The sequence below is a fragment of the Chlorocebus sabaeus genome, chromosome 29 (genome assembly GCF_047675955.1).
Source record: "Chlorocebus sabaeus isolate Y175 chromosome 29, mChlSab1.0.hap1, whole genome shotgun sequence".
NCBI classification, from domain to species: Eukaryota; Metazoa; Chordata; class Mammalia; order Primates; family Cercopithecidae; genus Chlorocebus; species Chlorocebus sabaeus.
The window spans coordinates 18,428,747-18,449,366 of NC_132932.1; the positions used below are offsets into that span (position 1 = coordinate 18,428,747).

General features: G+C 44.9%; 1 protein-coding gene across 5 annotated transcripts in view; it reads left to right on the top strand.

The window, feature by feature from the left end:
- Positions 1-20,620, top strand: part of NTRK3 (neurotrophic receptor tyrosine kinase 3) — a 402,674-nt gene that overhangs the window by 316,617 nt on the left and 65,437 nt on the right. For all 5 annotated transcript variants that reach the window (XM_037987726.2, XM_037987720.2, XM_037987721.2 and 2 more), the window contains 3 exons: positions 4,056-4,186; positions 12,172-12,344; positions 15,920-16,163. In XM_037987726.2, the coding sequence (XP_037843654.2) occupies positions 4,056-4,186; positions 12,172-12,344; positions 15,920-16,163 (548 nt within the window). The remainder of the gene's footprint in view (positions 1-4,055; positions 4,187-12,171; positions 12,345-15,919; positions 16,164-20,620) is intronic.

Here is a 20,620-nt window from a genome sequence, read left to right on the forward strand (position 1 = left end):
CCCAGGGCTTTGTTTGTTCTGTAAGGCTTCCAGTGGGGGCTCCTGCCCTTGCCCTTGGGAAGATGCTGTCATAGAATTCCAGGATGAGCAGGGTGAGGGAAACCTGAGTAGTGGAAGATGGAGGATTAAGCATCTGTGGACTGGATCATTTTAGTGGCCATAAAGCTGGGAGGACAGAGTGAAGGCAGCCTAAGGTAAAGGGAAGAACACAGATTTGGGAGTCATAAACAAGAGAGTCCTTCCTTGTCCGCATTTTACCTCTGTGAATTTGGCAAGTTACCCCCTGCCTCTGTTTTCTTATCTGTGAAAGGGGTGTAATAACACTTATCTCTCAGTCTCTCAGGGTTATGATGAGAATCAAGTGTTGAATACACAGTAGGTGTTGATACATAGGGTGCAAGTTAATTCCCTTTGCCCTACTTTTTCCTGGGTAAGTTCAGTGAAAGAAGCTGCTCATATGGTATTCTGGAGTCTCCAGTCTTGTTGATGCATGGGGTTGTCCACATGGAAGTGATTTGCCTTATGTGTTTGGCCCTAATCCAGCCAGTCTCTGCCAAAGCTCCTTGGTTACCTTGTGGAGCTGCTTATCCTCATGACGAGGAACCAGTCCTCTCCTGGGGGAGAATTTATGGTCGAATAAAATCTGTGCTTATTTCCCATTCCTCTTTCTGCTCCTTCCCAGCACTCACCACCCTGCCCAGGGCTAAGCATAGGTATTGGTGTCAAAATTCTTTCACCCTGAAGACAACAAGATAGAGTCAAGGCTATTTTCTTCTGAACACCTGAGTATTTCCATATCCCTGAAAAAAGGTCCATTTGCACATTTGGGGAAGACACTTTGGCCCACAGGAGGCTTCTGCTTGGCCTTTTTCACATGCTCCTGGAGCGCAGATGAGCTTCCAGTAATACGGTCACTTGCCCTCTGCTACCTTCAAGGCTCACAGCTGTCACAGCTTCCCCACTCCTGCAGCCAGGGGTTTGCAGCTGCTGCCAGGCTCTCCTGGGATGTTGAGGGAGGGCTGGGAAACCACTCCCTGGATGCCACTCCCACTTGGCTTGTCTGAATCTCTCAGGGGTTGTGATTCTTGCTGCTGAGGGAGGGAGAGGAGAAGGATGGGTTCCAAGACGTGACTGAGGCACAGCAGCTGAAAAACAGAGTCTGGTTCTCTTTAAAGCTCCTCCATTCCTGTTTTGCATTCATTGTAGCTGGGAGTGAGTGTTCTGAGGGAAGCAGTGAAGTCTCTCAGCCCAGAGTTGGACTTAGGGACCCAAGAAAATCTATAATATTGTTTTGCCTTTGTAGAGATGTTTCTGGAACATAAGAAGGCAAGATAGACATGATCTGCATTGCATGGATGCATAGTTGGGCCTCTGAGAAGGGACTTGACTCAATCTGGGCCACACAGCTAGGGAGGGAAGGAGGACCTTGGAGCTAAGCCCGGGACATCTCACCTCCTCCTGGGCTTCTGGAAGTGAGGCATGGCTAAACTGTGAGCACGGTACTTGCTTAGGCCAAGTTGTAAAGGTAAACTTCTTCAGCTGGCTAATTTCCCACCCCTCCAAAGAAGCTGTGTTCTAGTGGTTCTCAAAGTGTAGTTCCTGCACCAGCAGCACCTGGGAACTTAGAAATGCATATTCTCAGGCCTCAACCTGGACCTACTAGATTGGAATCCCTAATGGAGGAGCCCAGCAATCTTTTGTAACAAGTCGTCTAGGTGATTTTGGTGCATTCTCAAGTTCTCCTATTACAATGCAGAGGGAAGGTGGGATCAGGGTGGAGTCTGGGGCCAAACGGGGCTCTTCCCCCAGTAACTTGGCAAGCCTGCCATGTCCTGATGCTCTGAATCCCATGCCCAGCTCATCACCCGGTGGGGATGCCTGACTTGGCCCTCATTTCTCCTTTTCATAAAATAATAGAATAATGAAAATGCCAAAACACAGCCTACATTTTGGAGGACTTAAAGGTTTACAAACTTCCATGCTCAGGTAATAGGTAAGTTAAACTCGTGCTGTTCTCCCCATACCCATTTTACAGGTGAGAAATCCGAGACTCAAGATTTTGTTATTGTTGTTCTGTGAGGTGCACAAGTTCTTGGAGGATCCCGGTCTTGAAGCAAGCACCTGTGGCTTCCCAGGCCTTCCCAATCCCGGCGTGTTCAGAGATGTGGGCTTGACATTGTACAACTGCCATTGTGAGCCCTGTCTTCACTTCCAGGCCATGTCAGGACATTCAACTTGCAGAACCCGTGTGTCATCCCTAGTCACATGGGAATGATTAGGTAGCAGGAGCAGGTGGCCTCCCGAGAGAGGACCTGACTTCCTATTTTCTTGCAGTGGGAGACTCTTTAACCTTGCCCTCCAAAGTCAACAAATACCATTCCTCAGAGGCTGAGAAACAGAGACAAAAAGTGTGAAGAAGGGAACCAATTTTAATCCCCTCCCTGTAAAGACTGGGGCATAGCCCTGCAGTGCGTAGCAGCCACATTGCAGCCTGTGGCTTGGGAGGAGTGGTCACCAACAGATGTTAATGTGCAGGTCTGTCCTGGTGGGAGGAGAAAATCATAGTCTGTAAATGCTTCCTCCCGCAAATCCTTACTAGGCAGATCATCTGGGACACTGTAGGGATACAAAGGACTCTGATGGGGGAAGAAAAAGATTCCTGTAGTTTATTCTTGAAGGAATCCCCAAACCAACAAAACAGTACCCCAAGGCTTCCAGCCATGCCCCTCTGTCCCTGTTATGTCTCCTCACTTACGGGGATGATCTGCCATGGCCCAGGATCTGCAGCTTTCATTTCTCTACAAAGCCACTGGGGATAATCCACTTTTTGGCTCTGCAATGCTCTTCGTAATGTGAATACAGGTATTTAATGGGCTTCTGCCCGGTGAACAATTAATGTAAAGGTCAGTGAGTAATCTCCGGTTTGCTCCTTTCATCACTAGCCCACTGCTTGTACAACTCCTTTGTAGCATTCTTTCCAAATAGGTGGGAGGGCTGAGGTCACAGCTCTGCTTTCTGCAGGCAGACAGACCTTACTTAGGTTGCTAAATTAGCAGAGGCAGGGGCAGCCCTTCTCTCTGCACACACCCTCATTCTTGGATGGACTCTGAACTTGCCTTTTGTGGTCTCATTGGTCTTTCTCTCTTTCAGAGAAGGGTTGGCCAAGTAGAGGTTCCCCCCAGATAATCTTAGCTACCCCTTAGAAGTCTCTGTCATGAACCAGGCACTGTGATGGGGTCACTACAGCCTTTATGTTACCACAAAAACCAGTGTGTCTGTGTGTGTGTGTGTCTCTGTGTGTGTGTGTGTCTCTGTGTGTGTGTGTGTGTCTGTATGTGTGTGTGTGTGTGTGTGTGCATGTGTCTATGTCTTCTATGTCTTTACTTTGTCCTCAGTCCTGGGCCAAGCTCTTCATATGGATTTTCTCATTTAATCTTCACAAGAATTCAGCGAGGAAGTTGTTCTTGTTAATCCCATTTTACAGTTGAGAAAATTGAGGCTCTGAGGCTAAATAACTTTGCCAAGCTCAAAAAACTGGTAATGGAGTGGAGCCAGGATTCCAACCTGATTCTCGATCGTACCCTGGAAACCTTGCTTTTCGAAGTGCGACCAACAGCAGATGGACATGACCTGGGAGTTTGTTAGAAATATAGATTCTCAGACCCACTGGATTAGAATCTTCGTTTTGACAAGATTCGCAGGGGATTCATGTGCACAAAACTGTGGAGACTGCTTTGTGCTATCTCCAATAACTCTGGCTAATTAAGGCCAGAATCCTGTGCATTAACTACTAACTCCATTTGCCAGCAGAGGATGCTGTGGTTTAGAGGGGTTAGGAGTTATTCAGGGAAAGCACTGAAATTTGATTCTGGCCCATACTCTCAAACCACAGAAGGATGTCAGGTTTTTTGCTAAAGTTGGGGTGCTAGAGTTTGCCTTTGCCTGCTGTGGGCTCAGAACCAAATTCTCCACTCTAGACCTCTGTACTCTTCTGTCTCCCTGTGTCACCAAATGAGGACTGATTTACTGCCCTCCTCTTTGTCCCTGTCCTACAGATGTGCAGCACATTAAGAGGAGAGACATCGTGTTGAAGCGAGAACTGGGTGAGGGAGCCTTTGGAAAGGTCTTCCTGGCTGAGTGCTACAACCTCAGCCCAACCAAGGACAAGATGCTTGTGGCTGTGAAGGTAAACCCCAGAGGCATGTGGGCACCAGGAAGAGGGCTGGCTGAGGGCCCAGGGAGGGAAGGAAGAGGCTCACTCTATTTGAGAAGATAGTGCTCAACTGGCTTTCTCGCATGCAATCAGAGGACTTTGCTCCAAGGTCAGTGAAGTTTCCTAGAGACCACAACAACTTCCTTTGGCTTCCAAGGTCAAGGGCTGCAGCAATTAAGGGGGCTATTCCTAGGGAGCAAGTTTATTCTTGTAAATGACCCTGGTCCTTTTCTGGTGACCCTGTGGTTACCTCTGTCCCAGGGGTGGCCCTCCACACTCCACCCTCCACCATGTAGTAGCTTTATAGGACGTGCTGTCTGTGCCTGGAAAGTCATATGGCCATTTCTCAGGAGTTGAGCTGTTGTGGAGTGGGCTATTTAAGGAGGACTGGGTAACCACTTCCCAAGAGCACAAACATCACTGAGAATAGAAGAAGATGTTATATAGAAGAAGGGGGTATATAGAAGAAGATGTTGGGTTGAGGGAGGCAGGGAGTTAGCACTGGGAGAATAGTGAGGGAGGTTGCAGAAATTCTTAGGTACTTCCCATGGGATTCAGGTTCAGACCCCAAAGGGCAGCATGCCTGGGAGAAACTTCTTCCTGGCAGCTGCTGGAGGGCTCCCTTAACCACAGGGCTTCTGTGTTGCCAAGACACATGGCAGATTTGCAGCAGGAGCTGAGTTGCTTGGGGTAGGAGAGAAGGGGCTTTGCTACTACTGGTTACCCTTCCAGACTCTTCCACCCAGCAGTCAACAGCTTCTCTTTGTAAACCAAACTGGACAAATCTTTGAACATGGTTAACATAAACAAGAATCAGGTAGCCTCATGGAGACATGCACAGATCTCTGGAGCCCTTCTCTGGAGTCCGGAGTGACTTCATTGCGTGCAGTGAGCAGGCTTCTGAGGTCACTGTGGAGTCTGCAGTGTCCTGAGATGTGGGCCGACCAATGCCAGAGATATGGCTCCCCATGAAGACATTCACCCAGACCTCAGAATGGTCCGATCCTTACCATTGAGGGATCACAAAGGCAGTTCTTGTTTCTGAAACTTTTGGGTCTCTGTATTCTTAGTCTTGTGTATCTACAGATTGTTTCTGTCCACAGAGGGCAAACGACCTCACGAATGAAGGCAGTACAGTGCAGGCATAGCATGGGCATCAAACAGCCTGGGTACATATCCCAGTTCTACCACTGATAAGCTGTGGGAACTTTCACAAGACACTCAACTTCTTTGGGCCTCAATTTCCTTATCTGTATAATAGCTATAATAATATCCCCTCCTTAGAATATTGGGGATTAAATTACACAATGTGTCTAAAATTCATAATGCACTGCTTGGGGCTTAGTAAAGACTCAATAAAAAGTAGTTGGCATTTGTTTCTATCATCATCATTGTCATTGATGTTGATATTACTGAATGTGCTTAGATACAAGATGTATGACCTGCCAAGCTTGCATTGACTATCTAGAACAGGAGTCACCAAACTTTTTCTCTAAAGGTAAATATTTTAGACTTTGAGGGCCTTATAATTCTCCATTGCAACTCTGCCTGTGTTATTGGAAAGCAGCATAACAATACATTAACTAATGAGGGTGGCTATTTTCCAATAACTTTTTTTATTACCAAAATAAGCAGAGTTTGCTGACCTCTGCTCTAGAAAATAAATAAGAGTACTGCATCCTAAAAGACTAATGATTATTATTGCTGTACATCCTGTAAATAAACTTGCTCAGTGTGTCTCTGTAGACATGAGATAGTCAGATGAGCAAGGGTGTCTTTAAAGAGCTTGGAGGAGGGATGTAGAAAGGTTTCTAATGTTGTCCCTAAACTTAGGATCTGCATTGCCCTGGCATTTTTAATATATAGGATGACACTAATCCATGGGGTGTTCCAGCATCCATCTGGGGACTGGTGAATGAACTGAACATTTTTGCACTTTCAGCAGAGAATGAAATGATGGCTGAAAACCCTGGGAAATGTTTCCCTGAGTGGTCTGGCATTAAGGGGCAGTACCCAGAACGAGTAATGCAGAAAATGTGTTTCTGTTCCCATCCTTTTAAAAGGATTTCCTTCTTTCCTTGGATCTGGGGACCTCGAGGAGATGAACCCTCTGGGATTTTACCCCATGTGTCACTCAGTGGATCTGCCTAGTGGTCAGCCTGGAAAAGATGCCTATGTCCTCCAGAGAACATCTTGGAAGTGGTGTTTCCTACTTCCTCCCCTCCTTAGATTCCACTCTTTTTTTTTTTTCAGGACCCTTCCTTTTGAGTTAGTTCTCGTGTTGATGTAGAGTGATTTTGTACTTCTAGAGAACACATACAAGTACAACGCAAGATAAAGTTTTCCCAAATCAATTGGCAAAAATGTTTTGCCCAGCAGTTGCTATGGTACAAACAAAGAAGCAGAAACCGAAGCCTATTTTTAAGGTGCTTACAGCCTGCTGGGGAGAGGGAGCAGTATGGTACAGGACATAATCTGCATATATGTGTAGTATAAGTGTGACGTTAAAATAACATCATGCATGAACTGTTAAATAAGTGGTGCCACTCTGAAATCGTCATTAGACAAACAGAACATTTACACAGCATTCAAACCCAGGCAACTCCTTCCTTCACAGAGGAGGGAATGAGATCCTTCTCCCCATTTTTCCTTTTTTCCTTCTCTGTCATTTCATACTGTGTCCTGGGTGAACCTCAGTGGTCTTCTAATTCACGAATTCTTCATGTGGTTTTATCTGGTCTAGAGCTTTTCCTGTCTGTGGAGGTTTTTGTTTTCACTTCAATGACCATATATTTTATTTCCAAGATATCTAATCGGTTCTTAATTTTGTTACCTTAATTTTATTTCTCCCCCTTCTTGTGGCATGCCTTCTTGTTTTCTTTAGAAAATGTATTTCTTCACTCTTTTTGAGCATTTACTTATTTAAAAATCTTTTTGAGCTATTCTAATAAAATTGATTTATCTTCAGGAAATTTATGTCCTGGTTTTTGCTAATATTAGTCATTTGGATTTAGCATTATATTTCTTCCAATATATCTGAACTTCAGCTTTTGGGTTCCTTTTGGCTTGAAGGGTGTTTTGGTTTTTGTTTTGAGTAGTCACAGTTTCCACTTTCAATTACTTTAAATTGAAGCAGGAGCTTAAAACATTTGTGAAACAATCTGAGTGCAGAATGTCAGATTTTTACTGTTTTCCCTATGTTTTTATGCTTTTTCCTTCTACTCTTAACAGTATTTTTAACCACCGACCTTTAGCAGGTTTTTTAAAAAGCATTCATCCTAGCTTCCATAAAAACTCCCCAATATACACTCATATTTCGTTGGTTTCTAGAGCATTTAATTACATTAAGTAATTACATTAGCAGGTTTAGTTGTCATGAATGAGTTTGGGAACAATCACAGACAACTCTTGGTAAACCCCTCTGTGGGACAGAAGTATTTCCCTAGGTATCCAGCTAGCAGGGAGTATTCAGGATCTCATGCTCTGCAGAGGCCATAGGCAGTGCCAACTAATCTGGGCTGTCATGTAGACACAGTTCAGTGGAGAGTTTTCTGGCCAAAGGAGCACCAAAGGCCCTGAGACAGAGAAAATCTTGGAGGGTACGGAAAGGTCATGAGACTGAAGTGTAATAAATGAGGTGGGAGGAGTGTGTGCGATGAGAGGAGGCAAAGAGAGATGGGGAGACCAGACCTAACAAAGTCCATGACTGTGTTAAGGAGTTTGGATTTTATCCTATAAACACTGGGAAGCCAATGGCCAGTTTTAAGCCAGGAAGACAGATGAGAGAGGGGCACTCCTGTATGTAATAACTACCCATCTTCTTTTCCTGGTAGAGTTGTGTGAGACTGTTACCCAAAGGAAGTGGCAGTGGATTTCGAGTCAGTAAAAGAAAGATGATTTTATAATGAAAGGGGGTTGATTGATGTGCGTGTGTGTGTATGTTTGTGTGTGTGTTTGACCACTTAGGATTTAGAACATTTAGGAATGTGTGTATATCATATATATATCATAAAAATGAATTTCAGGATATCAACGAAATCTGAAACTGAACATCCTTTGAAATATCTCCCCCTAAAAAAAAAAGACAGTAAGTTGGAGGGCAGCAGGGTTTGGACGACATGAAGATGCTGAATGACCCAGGAAGAGTTGGGAGCTGTTGAAAGGTTGTGTTCTTGCCATCTAGCCTATTTTCCTTCCATCCAAATAAACAGCCTTACTGAAACCCTCTCCCCAAGGCAGAGTGGACATGACAGCTGGTGCGTGTTGAGGGGAAGATAAGAAACGGAAATGTCCGCAAACTTTGAAAGAAAGAGAGGGAGAGAAGGAGGGCAAATTCTAGCTCTCCTTTTTGTACTAAAGATACCATACAAAGGACTGAGCCAGGAACTTCCCCAGCTTCAGAGACCTCTTGGCAAGATGCATGTCTCTACACTGACCGTTGATGGCTATGATAAATCGGTTCTTCCCATGCCACTGACTGGTGACCCATTTTGAGGTTTCCCAGCCATGAAGATATTAAATGTGGACCCCACTGAGAGGGGCCAGAGAGTCACTGGCCCTATTTCCCTCCTCATTATTCTCCCCTGTCACCTCTGTTCTAATTGCATCAATACGTGGGGACAGGGTCACTGGCAGCTCCCAACCCTAGTTGCCATACCCCACACTTGGTCAATTAGGTAAGAACTTCAGGTTTGACTCAAGAGCTGGAAAGCCCACTTTGAAAGCATGGAGAAGGGATGTGGAAGACTGAAAGTGATGGCGGTTGCTTTGTGTTCATCTCCCGAATGAGGAACCCATCTCTGCCTTACAGTGCTGGGTGCCAGCCTAGGGGGGCGCTGGCTGGTGCTGCTTGAGAGCTGAGAATAGAAATATCCCAGGGCTGTCACTGACGTCCAGACTGTGGGAGAGAATGATTTAAAGAGATGGAGAGAGGCCGTTTGACTGGCCCTAAATTTGATCTACTTTTCCCTCTCAAAAATCCAGCATTCAACATAAATCTTTATATTCTCCCATCCCACCCACGCTGGGTTCTTCTTCTTCTCCTTCTCCTTCTCCTTCTCCTTCCTCTTCCTCTTCCCCTTCTCCTTCTCCTCCTCCTCCTTCTCCTTCTCCTTCTTCTTCCTCTTCTTCTTCTTCTTCCTCCTCCTCCTCCTCCTCCTCCTCCTCCTCCTCTTCTTCTTCTTCTTCTTCTTCTTCTTCTTCTTCTTCTTCTTCTTCTTCTTCTTCTTCTTCTTCTTCTTCTTCTTCTTCTCCTCCTTCTCCTTCTCCTTCCTCTTCCTCTTCCTCTTCCTCTTCTCCTTCTCCTCCTCCTCCTCCTCCTTCTCCTTCTTCTTCTTCCTCCTCCTCCTCCTCCTCTTCTTCTTCTTCTTCTTCTTCTTCTTCTTCTTCTTCTTCTTCTTCTTCTTCTTCTTCTTCTTCTTCTTCTTCTTCTTCTTCTTCTTCTTCTTCTTCTTCTTCTTCCTCCTCCTCCTCCTCCTCTTCTTCCTCCTCCTCTTCTTCCTCTTCCTCTTTCTCTTCTTCTTCTTCTTCTTCTTCTTCTTCTTCTTCTTCTTCTTCTTCTTCTTCTTCTTCTTCTTCTTCTTCTTCTTCTTCTTCTTCTTCTTCTTCACAAATAAATCACTCTGCATCATCCAATACCCATGACCTAGCCCATTCAGCTCATGGCTGCTGCTGGGAGCTAGGTCCCTAGGAGAGACTGTCTCTCACCATGACTCTCTGACTTCTCAAATGTCTTTGTTCTGGTTGTAGGTGGACATTACATCCTATTCGTTTGTTGTTAGGTAGCTTCGCAGAGCAATCAGCCAGAGCTGAAGTGGAGAACACATAGAATCAGGTCTGGTAAAAATCAGCAATGGGCTGATCAAATGTCCTTGCCCTATCCTCAAGCCTGGCACCTTCACTGGGCCCAGCCACTCTGCTGGCAGCCAACGCCACACCCCTTTCCTGACCGTCTCCTCTATACTTTCACATCCTTTTATTCCTCTGCCCACCATTCTCTTGGGGAGCTGCCTAGTGACTAATTTATCCCAAAAATTAATTCAGGCAGGGGTGCTGGGCAGGAAAGTGTCCTGGGCGCCAGACCCAAGCTGTTACTTGTTACGTGATCTTTGGCAAGTTACTTCCCCATCCTGAACCCCAGTTATCTCATCTGTAAAATGGGAAAGTTATGCTAGATAACTTTCAACATTTTTGTCAGCCGTAGATTTATTTAATCAAGCAATATTTTTATGAAGCCTTCAAATTTTAAAAAGAATGAAGGTAGTGCTGGTTGAAGTTGAAAGGGGCTTCATCTCTGGCTGGAAGACCACACCTCCACTTGATGACCCTAGAGGCATTGCTACTGAACTTTGGGGCACTGTGAGGTCCACAAGGAGAGTACTGAGGTCCAGTCAAACTCTAAGTGTCTGTCATTTAATTAGTGTGAATGTGAGCTGATTCCTGGACAGGCTCAGCCTCAGTTTCTCCAACTCCAGAAATGAGCAGGTAGGAGTAGATGATGTCTAGGGCTCCTTTCATGCTAACAGTCCATCATTTCTAATGTGTGCTAAGGGCTGAGAGGTTTGATGGACCCCCTAGATACATCTCTTTTGGCGTATTCACACTACTGCAGTGCTAGAACCAAGGAAGCCCTACAGATTTCAGATAATGGGGCTGCAGGAACAGGAGAAAGATGTCTGGTGAGGGAGATGTTTTGGCACTTGCGTGATCTATAGGACCTGTCAGCCTGAAAAAGCCAGATGCCTAGCAGAGAAAGTGCAAAGCAATCTCTAGTCTGTCTAGATGGTCACTCCCCTGAAAATGGTGAGCCAATGTTACACTCACTTCCTCATTGCCTTGTGTTGTGTCTATTGAGGTTACTAAAGTGTGTCAGTTGAAGCAACTGAATGTTTGGCCCCATTTGCCTTCTGGCCTCATAGGGAGAAATAGGGGTGCCCACCTGCATAAGCTGTTCCTCGTGCAGAAAGGGCCCCTCCTCTTCACAGACCATTGTCCACCTAGCCAGCATTGCTGTGCCCATGGCAGTGCCGTAACCAAAGTCCTTCAGATGTGCTCAAAGGCTTTGTCTTTGGTCTTGTAGTCCCCTTCTGGTGCTGGGAAATCCACATGTACAACTTACAATCTACCTGGGTATATTCATCCTCCTTGGCCCTACAGGAAGTGGCCTAGTTTGCACCTATTTCGCACACTTGAGTTTTCGCCCTGACAGAGACTGAATGGTGGCATTCTGGTGGCCCCCAGATGCTCCTTTCCATCCTGCACTAGGACTTTGTAGGACTCTGCCTGGCCCTGAGTGTATCTGAGATTTCTGTCCACTAATTGCCATTTCTGTAGCTGCCGCCCCACTCTTCCCACCCTATTGCTTCCTCCAAACCCCTATTGGGAGAACACAGGTGCCTTCCAGAGGTCAAAGTTCTCACTCCCCACTGCAAATGTAGATACCTTCACAATCTAAAAACAAGGACTCCAAAAGACAAGGAGACTTTATTGTGTTGCATGCCCAGTTTCTAGTAGGCTATGAGCATGTGACTAATTCACAAAGTTAAGCATTGGGGCAGTGGTTTTCACACTGTTTATTCTAACTGTGGGACAGTTTCTCCAAAGAAAACCTTAAGATCAGGGGCTTTTGCCAGGCTTTCCTCCTCACAGCCCCTCCAGCTGCCATGTACACTCACCAGTGGAAGCCCACGGCTCTGTGATGAACAGAGTTTGAAATCACTGGAGAGTGCATAGGATGTGGATGTCAGAGAGTGAGTTTCTATTTCTGCAGGGATCAAAGTGCTGGAGGAGGAAGGAGTCAGGCCTCATAGTTAAGATTGAGCTTCATTGTCTTTAAATTCCATTTAGATTCATATTTATTGGTAGCCCAGTGGTGTGTGGGGCCAGTTTCTTTCCAGGAGTAGAAAAGACAGCCCCCTGCCCTGTAGTTGCCAAACGCCTGTGTCCTGCATTGTTCCTAGGCCCTGAAGGATCCCACCCTGGCTGCCCGGAAGGATTTCCAGAGGGAGGCCGAGCTGCTCACCAACCTGCAGCATGAGCACATTGTCAAGTTCTATGGAGTGTGTGGCGATGGGGACCCCCTCATCATGGTCTTTGAGTACATGAAGCATGGAGACCTGAATAAGTTCCTCAGGTAAGGAAGGATTGTCTTCCCCTGCACCTGACCCCAGTCCCACCGAGCTCTTGGGGTTTTCCCTGGAGCCAGAAATTGTACTACCCCTTCTAAACACTTACCTCTCAGGATGAGAAATTGGATGAATACACTCATTACTATACATCATCTCCTTAGCAGTCAGGTTCAGGCCTTTGTCCCCGGTTTGTAGGGAAAACAAGTTGAGGATGCTATGGTAAGTATCCTATACTCTTCTTCCTCATTCCAAAATGGACTGAGAAGATCAGGGTCTGGAATAGGTCCAGGAGGAGTCTGGAAGCCCCACAGCCTGTGGTTTACAACTCCAAGATTCTAGGGCCACCCTTCTCTGATGCTGCAAATAGCTTTCTCCCTTTGTGCCTTAAGTTTCTCCCTTGCAAAGTGAGGCTAGTATCTTACACCCCTCCTGGAATCCTTCCTGCTAGAGACTTTTTGATGTTGAGTAAGAAGGTCCAAGGTTACAATTCATCAGGTGGCAGAGATGGTTGAAACAAAAAGGGGATTGATTTTCTTCAGGCTAATTCTAGAACTGTGCTGTTCAGTACAGTGGCCACCTATGCCATTTAAATTTAGATTTACATTAATTAAAGTTCAATAAGATTTAAAAATTCAGTCGTACTAGTTCCTTGGTTACACTAGCCAAGTACTTGTTAGTCATATGTGGCTAGTTTTTACCATACAGGGAAGCACAGTATAAACATTTCCATCAATAGAAGGTTCTATTGGATAGTACTATTCTAAAAAGAAAGGATTTGTTGTAAGAAGGGTTTCTCCGAGCCTGGAACAAGATCCTCTGGACTTGGAAGGCTCTTAATGTGACTGGTAAGAGACTGGAACTCCAGCCAGAAGTTCTGGATGAAGTTTCAAGGGTGGCTCTCACTTCTCCAGAGAAGACAGCATCTCATCGCTAGTGCAGAGTTAGGACTCCTCTGCCGTCTGCAGATACCACTTCCAAACAGTGCCCAGATATGGAAGGAACAGCCGTGTGAAGGTCTGTGGAACCCAAGGCCCCAAGAAACAGGTTAAACACATAGGCCCTGTATACTTAAGGTGTGGCCTCTGCCACCGCCACAATTTGAATCTCATTGAACTCTGTGGCTGAAAGTTCAAATGTAAATTATAGGAGGCTCTAGCCCACTCACCAAAAACTGCTAAGCATCCTCTTGACATGGGACATTCAATAGGGTGTTGTGGTTTTGAGGGGCAAATAAATGAGTTAGTACCAGGCAATGGAATGGAGGACTCTCTGGAGCTCTGCTTATGAGTGAGGTTTCTGCAAAAATGGCCCTGAAGGAAATGAAAGTATTTGTGGGATGTTCGAAGCCTTCTAAACCTGGATTCACAATGAAATGGATTCCTTTCCTGGAGAACTTTGTCTTTAGCATAAGACAGATTTGGGTTCATATCTTGGATTTGTCACATCTTAGTTGCAAATTGGAGCACATTATTAAATCTTAATTTTCTCTCCTAGAAAACATGACTATTAATAACTGCTTCACGGGGTTGTTGCTATGAGTATTAAATGACTGTGTATGTATAATGCTTAGACAAGTTTTGCAAGTAGTTCAGTGATCAACCAATGGTAGCTACTGTTAAAGTTATTACTATTACTATCTTAAGAGAATTGTGAACCATGGTAACTTCTAATTTAGGCAACACCTTTTCTCAATATTCAGAATAGCCTCACCCTGTCCTTTTGTTCCCCTGGAGCCCAAGGGGCATGCCCTACTTTTCACCACACCGTATCCTTACATTCAGCAGTACCTCCAGCCCCAAGAGCCACCAGCAGGGTTAAGGAGAGCTCCTAGGTACCTCTGCACTACTGTCATGCATGATAAAAGGGAAGAGAAAGAAGATAGTAGAAGGGAGATAAAGAGTGAGAGCCTGGAGTAAAGGTAAGGAGTGGGAGAAGCAGAAAGTAAGATGAAAAGGAAAAGGAGTGCAAGAGAAACAGAAAGAAGTATATAAGGTGAGGGGCAGTGCCAGTGCTTTGCCTTCTCCACAGCAGACAGCATGGGGAATGCGCTCATGTGGGACCTTCTACAAGGACTTGCTGACACTCTGAAGACCTCTATGTCTCTATGGGATCCCTTCCTGAAGACAGCATGGGGGAGTCTATCTAAATCAAAGCTCGACAGTCTTCCTGGGGCAATCTTGCAGCAAAATCTGAACTTTAGCCTCCACTACTGACCAGATTCCCAGTAGCTTCCATTAATCTGTCTTCCTAGGCACTATCAGTCAAGGGTGAACTTCTAAAGAATTCTCTGAGGCCAGAAGCTCTTAGCAACAGGCCGTGCCAACCCTTCCTGGGAGGCATCCTGTTGGCTTCTCTCACAAACACAGCCTCCGTGACCCGCAGGTTGACCCTGCCTGCTCTCACATCTCCACATTGGTGGTGTTGAGAGGCAGGCTGGATTGCACTTTTAGGTAGACAGAAGGGAGGGCTTCTCTGCTGACCCCTCTTCCTTGAGAGCTGATGCAGCCTTCCTCCTTCTGAGGGGTGAGGTAGGCAGAGCCCACCGGAGACAGCAAAAGGGATGTGCTCATACTTAATGGTGCTTTTCAGAGGAAATCAGAGAAGCAGTAAAGCAGGCAGAGGCCTTGCTGCACACCAGGGCTTCTTAGTCCACAACTTCATAAATAAGGGCCCTGGGTATGGTTATGGCTCACTGGGCTTTCTAGAGAAAAGAGTGAACACTAAAAGTGACTGATATGACTAGGTAAGGTGTTAGAATAACAAATTTGGGCCTTGATTTGGGATGGAATGGGTTCTGGGGGTATCCCAGACCCATGCTTCAAGGTCAGAGGCACTCTCCACTGTGTACTGCTAAGGCTATAAGTTACCCAGTGCTAAGCAGTGTAGTGGAGTGGTTAAGAGTGTCCCAGTGCCACTGAGCGTGAACTGCCAGCATCAGCCCTGGGAGCTAGTGGGAAATGCAAATGAGCAAGCTCACTTAGCCAATCAGAATCCTGGGGTGCGGGGCCAGGGAATCTTGGAACAAGCACCCCCAATGCTCCTTTTAGAAGCTCTCTTTTTATAGTCACATGTCTGGTTTCAGATCCTACTTCCTGATTTCACATATGGCCATTCTGAACCTCTGGGACTTTGGCTGAGCGATCTCATCATTTTGTGCCTCAATTTCTTTATTTCAAAATTGGGGTGGGAAAGTTGAGTGAATTACAATATTTAAAACAATCAGAGCGCATAGTAAGGGCTATGGCAGAGTTATTTGTTGTTTTGCTAATTATTCTATAATAGACATCTAGCACTGTTAAAACCCTAGGAAGCAGTGAAATATTAAAAAGAGTAGGTGTATTCCCTCTTCCATTTGAGTATGTCTGCTCTCATCTTAGTCAGAATCTGGTTGTGGAGTTTCACCCATACCCACATGTACATAATCTAATTTGGGGCAGATAAAAATAGGCCATAGGCAGGACGGAAGGGGAAATTTTGTTTATTTCTGTGGGGCATTCCAGAGGCCAGGGACCCAGGAAGGTCTTTCTCCTTGATCTCCTGATTTCTCTCTGCCCCCTCCCTTCTCCCCACGCTCTTGCAGGGCCCATGGGCCAGATGCAATGATCCTTGTGGATGGACAGCCACGCCAGGCCAAGGGTGAGCTGGGGCTCTCCCAAATGCTCCACATCGCCAGTCAGATTGCCTCGGGTATGGTGTACCTGGCCTCCCAGCACTTTGTGCACCGAGACCTGGCCACCAGGAACTGTCTGGTTGGAGCGAATCTGCTAGTGAAGATTGGGGACTTCGGCATGTCCAGAGATGTCTACAGCACGGATTATTACAGGGTAAGGTGACTTTCCCAGTTGCAGGACTCAGTCACAGAGCTAGCGCCTTGCTTACATGTCTTTTTGATTGTCCATTAACCCTGTCACTCTGGCACACACATATATACACCCATGCCCAGACATGCACTCAACAGTAATCTTTTGGCCTCTCTTGCATCTTGATATACTTGTTTAGCATGTTCTCAATTGCCCACTCCTCCTTTCTTCTTGGACATTTAACTGAACTGTAATCTGTACATTGCAATAACATATGCATTGTGTTCTTACGTGCTCCAATACTCATTCTTCATGTAAACATACTCATACATGTATATGTATGTGCCCAAACACACACACAGACACACCCAACTTGGTACTATGTTTAATGTCTCCCTACCCAGTCCCAGATCTAGCCTCATCCATGACACATTTTATTTTCTGAAATTATCTTGTGACTATTTAAGAATTACCTTGTTTCCAAAGGTAGATCTTGATGAGAAGAGGAAACCTAAGTAAAGTAATAAAGATGGCTAACATATTGCTGAGTATTATCCAAATGGGCTAGAACAGATGAGGAAAGGAAGCGTTATCTGTAGCCAACTTTGGAGAGAGGACAGGTTAGATCCTAGAAAAACTTCTGATTGTGAGAAGAGCCATCCTGCTTAGTTTTACCTTCATATAGTCATCTGCTTTACATTAACAAGAGTCTTATTTTGCTCCCAGAATCTTTTTTTCCCTGAGTGTTTGGGAGTCTTTTTTCCCATGGATTATTGACTAATTCTGATAGTGTTATTATTTCCAGGGAAAGAATGAATGGCCATGAGTGTCACTTATCTCAGCAAGGGGAAATATGAGTGCAACCTGAGACACAGAGATAACTTCTGCAAACGGATTGAGGGCAGATTGCTAAAAAATACAGAAGATCCAAGGCTGGGCACAGTGGCTCATGCCTGTAATCCCAGCACTTTGGGAGGCCGAAGTGGGTGGATCACGAAGTCAGGAGTTCAAGATCAGCCTAGCCAACATGGTGAAACCTTGTCTCTACTAAAAAATACAAAAATTAGCTGGGCGTGCTGGCATGTGCCTGTAGTCCCAGCTATTCAGGAGGCTGAAAGAGGAGAATTGCTTGAACCTGGGGGGTGGAGGTTGCAGTGAGTCAAGGTCACATCATTGCACTCCAGCCTGGGTGACAGAGTGAGACTGTGTCTTAAAAAACAAAACAAAACAAACAAACAAACAAAAAACAGAAAATCTATTTCTGGGACATCAAAAAGAAGAGGAGTTTGGATGGATGTTATAAGGAGAGTGTGGGACAATGTTTTGGAGGCCAAGGGATGTCTTATTCCTTTTCGGCTGTTATAACAAATACCACAAACAGGATAGGTTACAAAAAACTGAAGTTTATTTCTCATGGTTCTGGAGGATGGGAATTCCCAGATCAAGGTGCAAACAAATTCATTGTCTGGTACTGCTTCCTCATTCAGAGATGGCCATCTTCTTGCTGTGTCTTCTTCACATGGCAGAAGGGTTAAGAGATCTCTCTGGCAACTCTTCCATATGAATACATTGCCCTCGTAACCTAGTCACTTCCCAAAGGCCTCACTTCCTAACACCATTACCTTGGTGCTTAGGTTTCAACATATGAATTTAGGGGTTGCCCAAACGTTCAGTCTATAGCCAGGATCATGGCAGCCATTTGTCTCATCTTTGGAGAAGTGAGTGATCATACCATGAGTCAAATAGATATGATTGTCCTGTTGGCCTGAGCATGGTGGACCAGAGGCTGGGAATTTGAAGTGGGTGCAGATCAGTTCTATCTGGATGTTTCTGATGGCCTAAATGAGATCACTCAGACATTAAAACAGATCAGTAAAGACACTTCATTTTAGCAGTAGTTTGGAGAAAAATGGAATATTTGAGAAATGACCTTTGTGGTTGGAAAGTGACTTGTTTGTGGTACAACCAAAGAATGGCAGATGATGTACTGTCATGAGAGAATATAAGATAAAGCATAGAGTGTCCACAGCAAGCTGGGCAGCTTCTCTAGTCACCTGTCCTGTCCAGTATCCCCAGGTGTGGAAAAGGGGGCATGATGTGGCAGTAGTCACAGACTGATGGCCAGGGAAGACCTGCCAGAAAATATCGAAGAGGAGTCTCTCCTTAGTGTCTAGACCATATTTTTCATTCATTTCCAAGAGAGGCATTGGTGTGGTTACTAAGAGGGGCATGGGTCATAGATTTCTTAGAGTCTGGCTGGAGCTGGCACCGTTTAATTGCCTTTCCATTTTGTTTAATGGGGTTTGCTGGTCTGTCTGACTGTGCTCAGATCTGTGTTGGTGTTGATGAAAACAAGGGATGGCTCATTGTTTTTCTCTGTGAAAGGCAGATGTTTGATTATGCCAAGCTGATAACTACTGACCTCACTAGAGTCTCGGGAAACCATGTCTGACCAGAATGTGCTAACTGGCCCTTCAAACTTACTTCTAGATGTGCACTTAATATTTACTGAATCTGGTTTAAAAGAGGAAAAACAGAAAATAAAAAGATCACATCCCCAATTGATGTTTCTTTGCCCTTGCTTTAACAACTGTGAACTGTTGCTCTTTATGACTTAAAGGGCTGCAAGGAATACATCTATCTAATTTCTGTGGGTGCTAGGGTAGATTAGAATTTAAGGAAGGGAGAGTGAGGTGGGAATATGCACACACTACAGGTAACCTCAATTCCTTCTTCACGAGTTCTAAGGGCGATGTTAGCCAAGGCCAGCTAGCTTGAAATGTATATTTTTGGTCCCAAGGAAGTTTGAACAAAAAAGGATAACTCTTACAGTAAAAACACAACACACCATTGGAAATCTGTGTATTCTACTGATGAGATATTTAAAGACTAGCTTGTGGAATATCTTGCTGTTCACTTACTCACAGTGTCCTATTGTATACACCACTCTTCGTTCCCTACTTTTCTGTAAAATGAAAGGCAGAAGTAGATTTGCCTGAAGTCTCATCAAAATGAACCCTGAAGCCTTATTATTCATATTGGAAGACATTGGAATGACAATGGAATTCTTGGATTTAGGCCTAATCTTACCTGTGTTCAATCCTAATGTGCAACCACCATTAGCAACCATGTAACCTGAATGCATTTTCCCCAACCTCTGTTCAATTTTTCTATCGTTAAAGTGAGAACAAAAATATTCACTCGACAGAGTTGTGCTGATGTTAAGCAAGTTAATTTGTATAAAGAGCCTGTAATACAATACTTACTGAATAAGCTCTTATTTACATGATCTTACTAGTTCCCCTCACATCCAAGCCAAGACAACTCTGTGGATAATTTTATTTCCATATGCAGTTCCTGGGACAGAGAGAGGGACTCCCTGACCACTAGAAGATAAACTGGATCACGCAGCTGCTCCAAAGAAGTAGGATCTTTGCATTGACCACCTCAGGAAAATGTCTTTCTTCAGGTTTCAACATGTATAGAAATACTGGGTCATCAATACTTGCCTCTTCGACTCATAAATGTTTATAGGGTCTTGCTCATGAATCCTAGAGCTAAGGCCACATTTGGGTGATTTATGTAAAACTTTTTTGTTCAGTATACATTGGCTGAGGCCTTGGGGGAAATGCCCTGATTTGTCAGATAGCGAGAATACTGTGAAGGATTCTCTCTGTGAGATGATATCCCCGGGCAGGTTTGTACCTCTCTGCTGTCACTGGTTACTGAAATCTGTTTGGCCTAAGAGTTTGTCAGCTTCTTATGCCTAATACCACTAAGTGCAGATAATCCAGGCCTGTGTGTGTGTGTGTATGTGTGTGTGTGTGCGCGTACGTGCGTGCACGCGTGCTTGCCTGCCCAGTGCAGATTCCAGAATGTGCATATAAGGGCAGGGGGAGAGATGGAGATAAACTCCTCCTTATAGTCTTTCTTTTTCATTCTTAATTTATTAAAACGAAGAGGCACCATCTGGCTCATGCATAAGTGGTATGCAAACGATTTACAAAGGTGAACTGCCTAATTTCCTGTTACGCATTTAGAGAGAGAAAACAAACATTCCCACACCAGAGCACCAGAGCGATTTGTTCTCTCTTCTTAAGACATTCATAATGACAAACACCTTTTCCTTCTATGAATCACTGACTCAATGCTTCCAAGATTACCTTTTCACTGGCTTTCACAAGGGCGGGCTTTGGGTACCACTATATCTTTCTAAGAACATCAGAGAATACTAAGAAACTGATAGTCAAATCTAGAATTAAAGTTTTGAATGTCCTGAAGGGGAGAAGGTTGAGATTTCAGAATACAGATGTTTTCAAATGTTTTGATTTGGGGAGAGGAGTCAATACACTGAGATCAGGGAGCAATGGAATTCGGGGGGAATGGGATCCTACTAATCTAGAGCTCCAGGAGTGTTCCTTTCTGTTCACCCTGCTGTCCTGTGTACCTGTGTGCTGTCCTGTGTGACAGTACTTGGCACT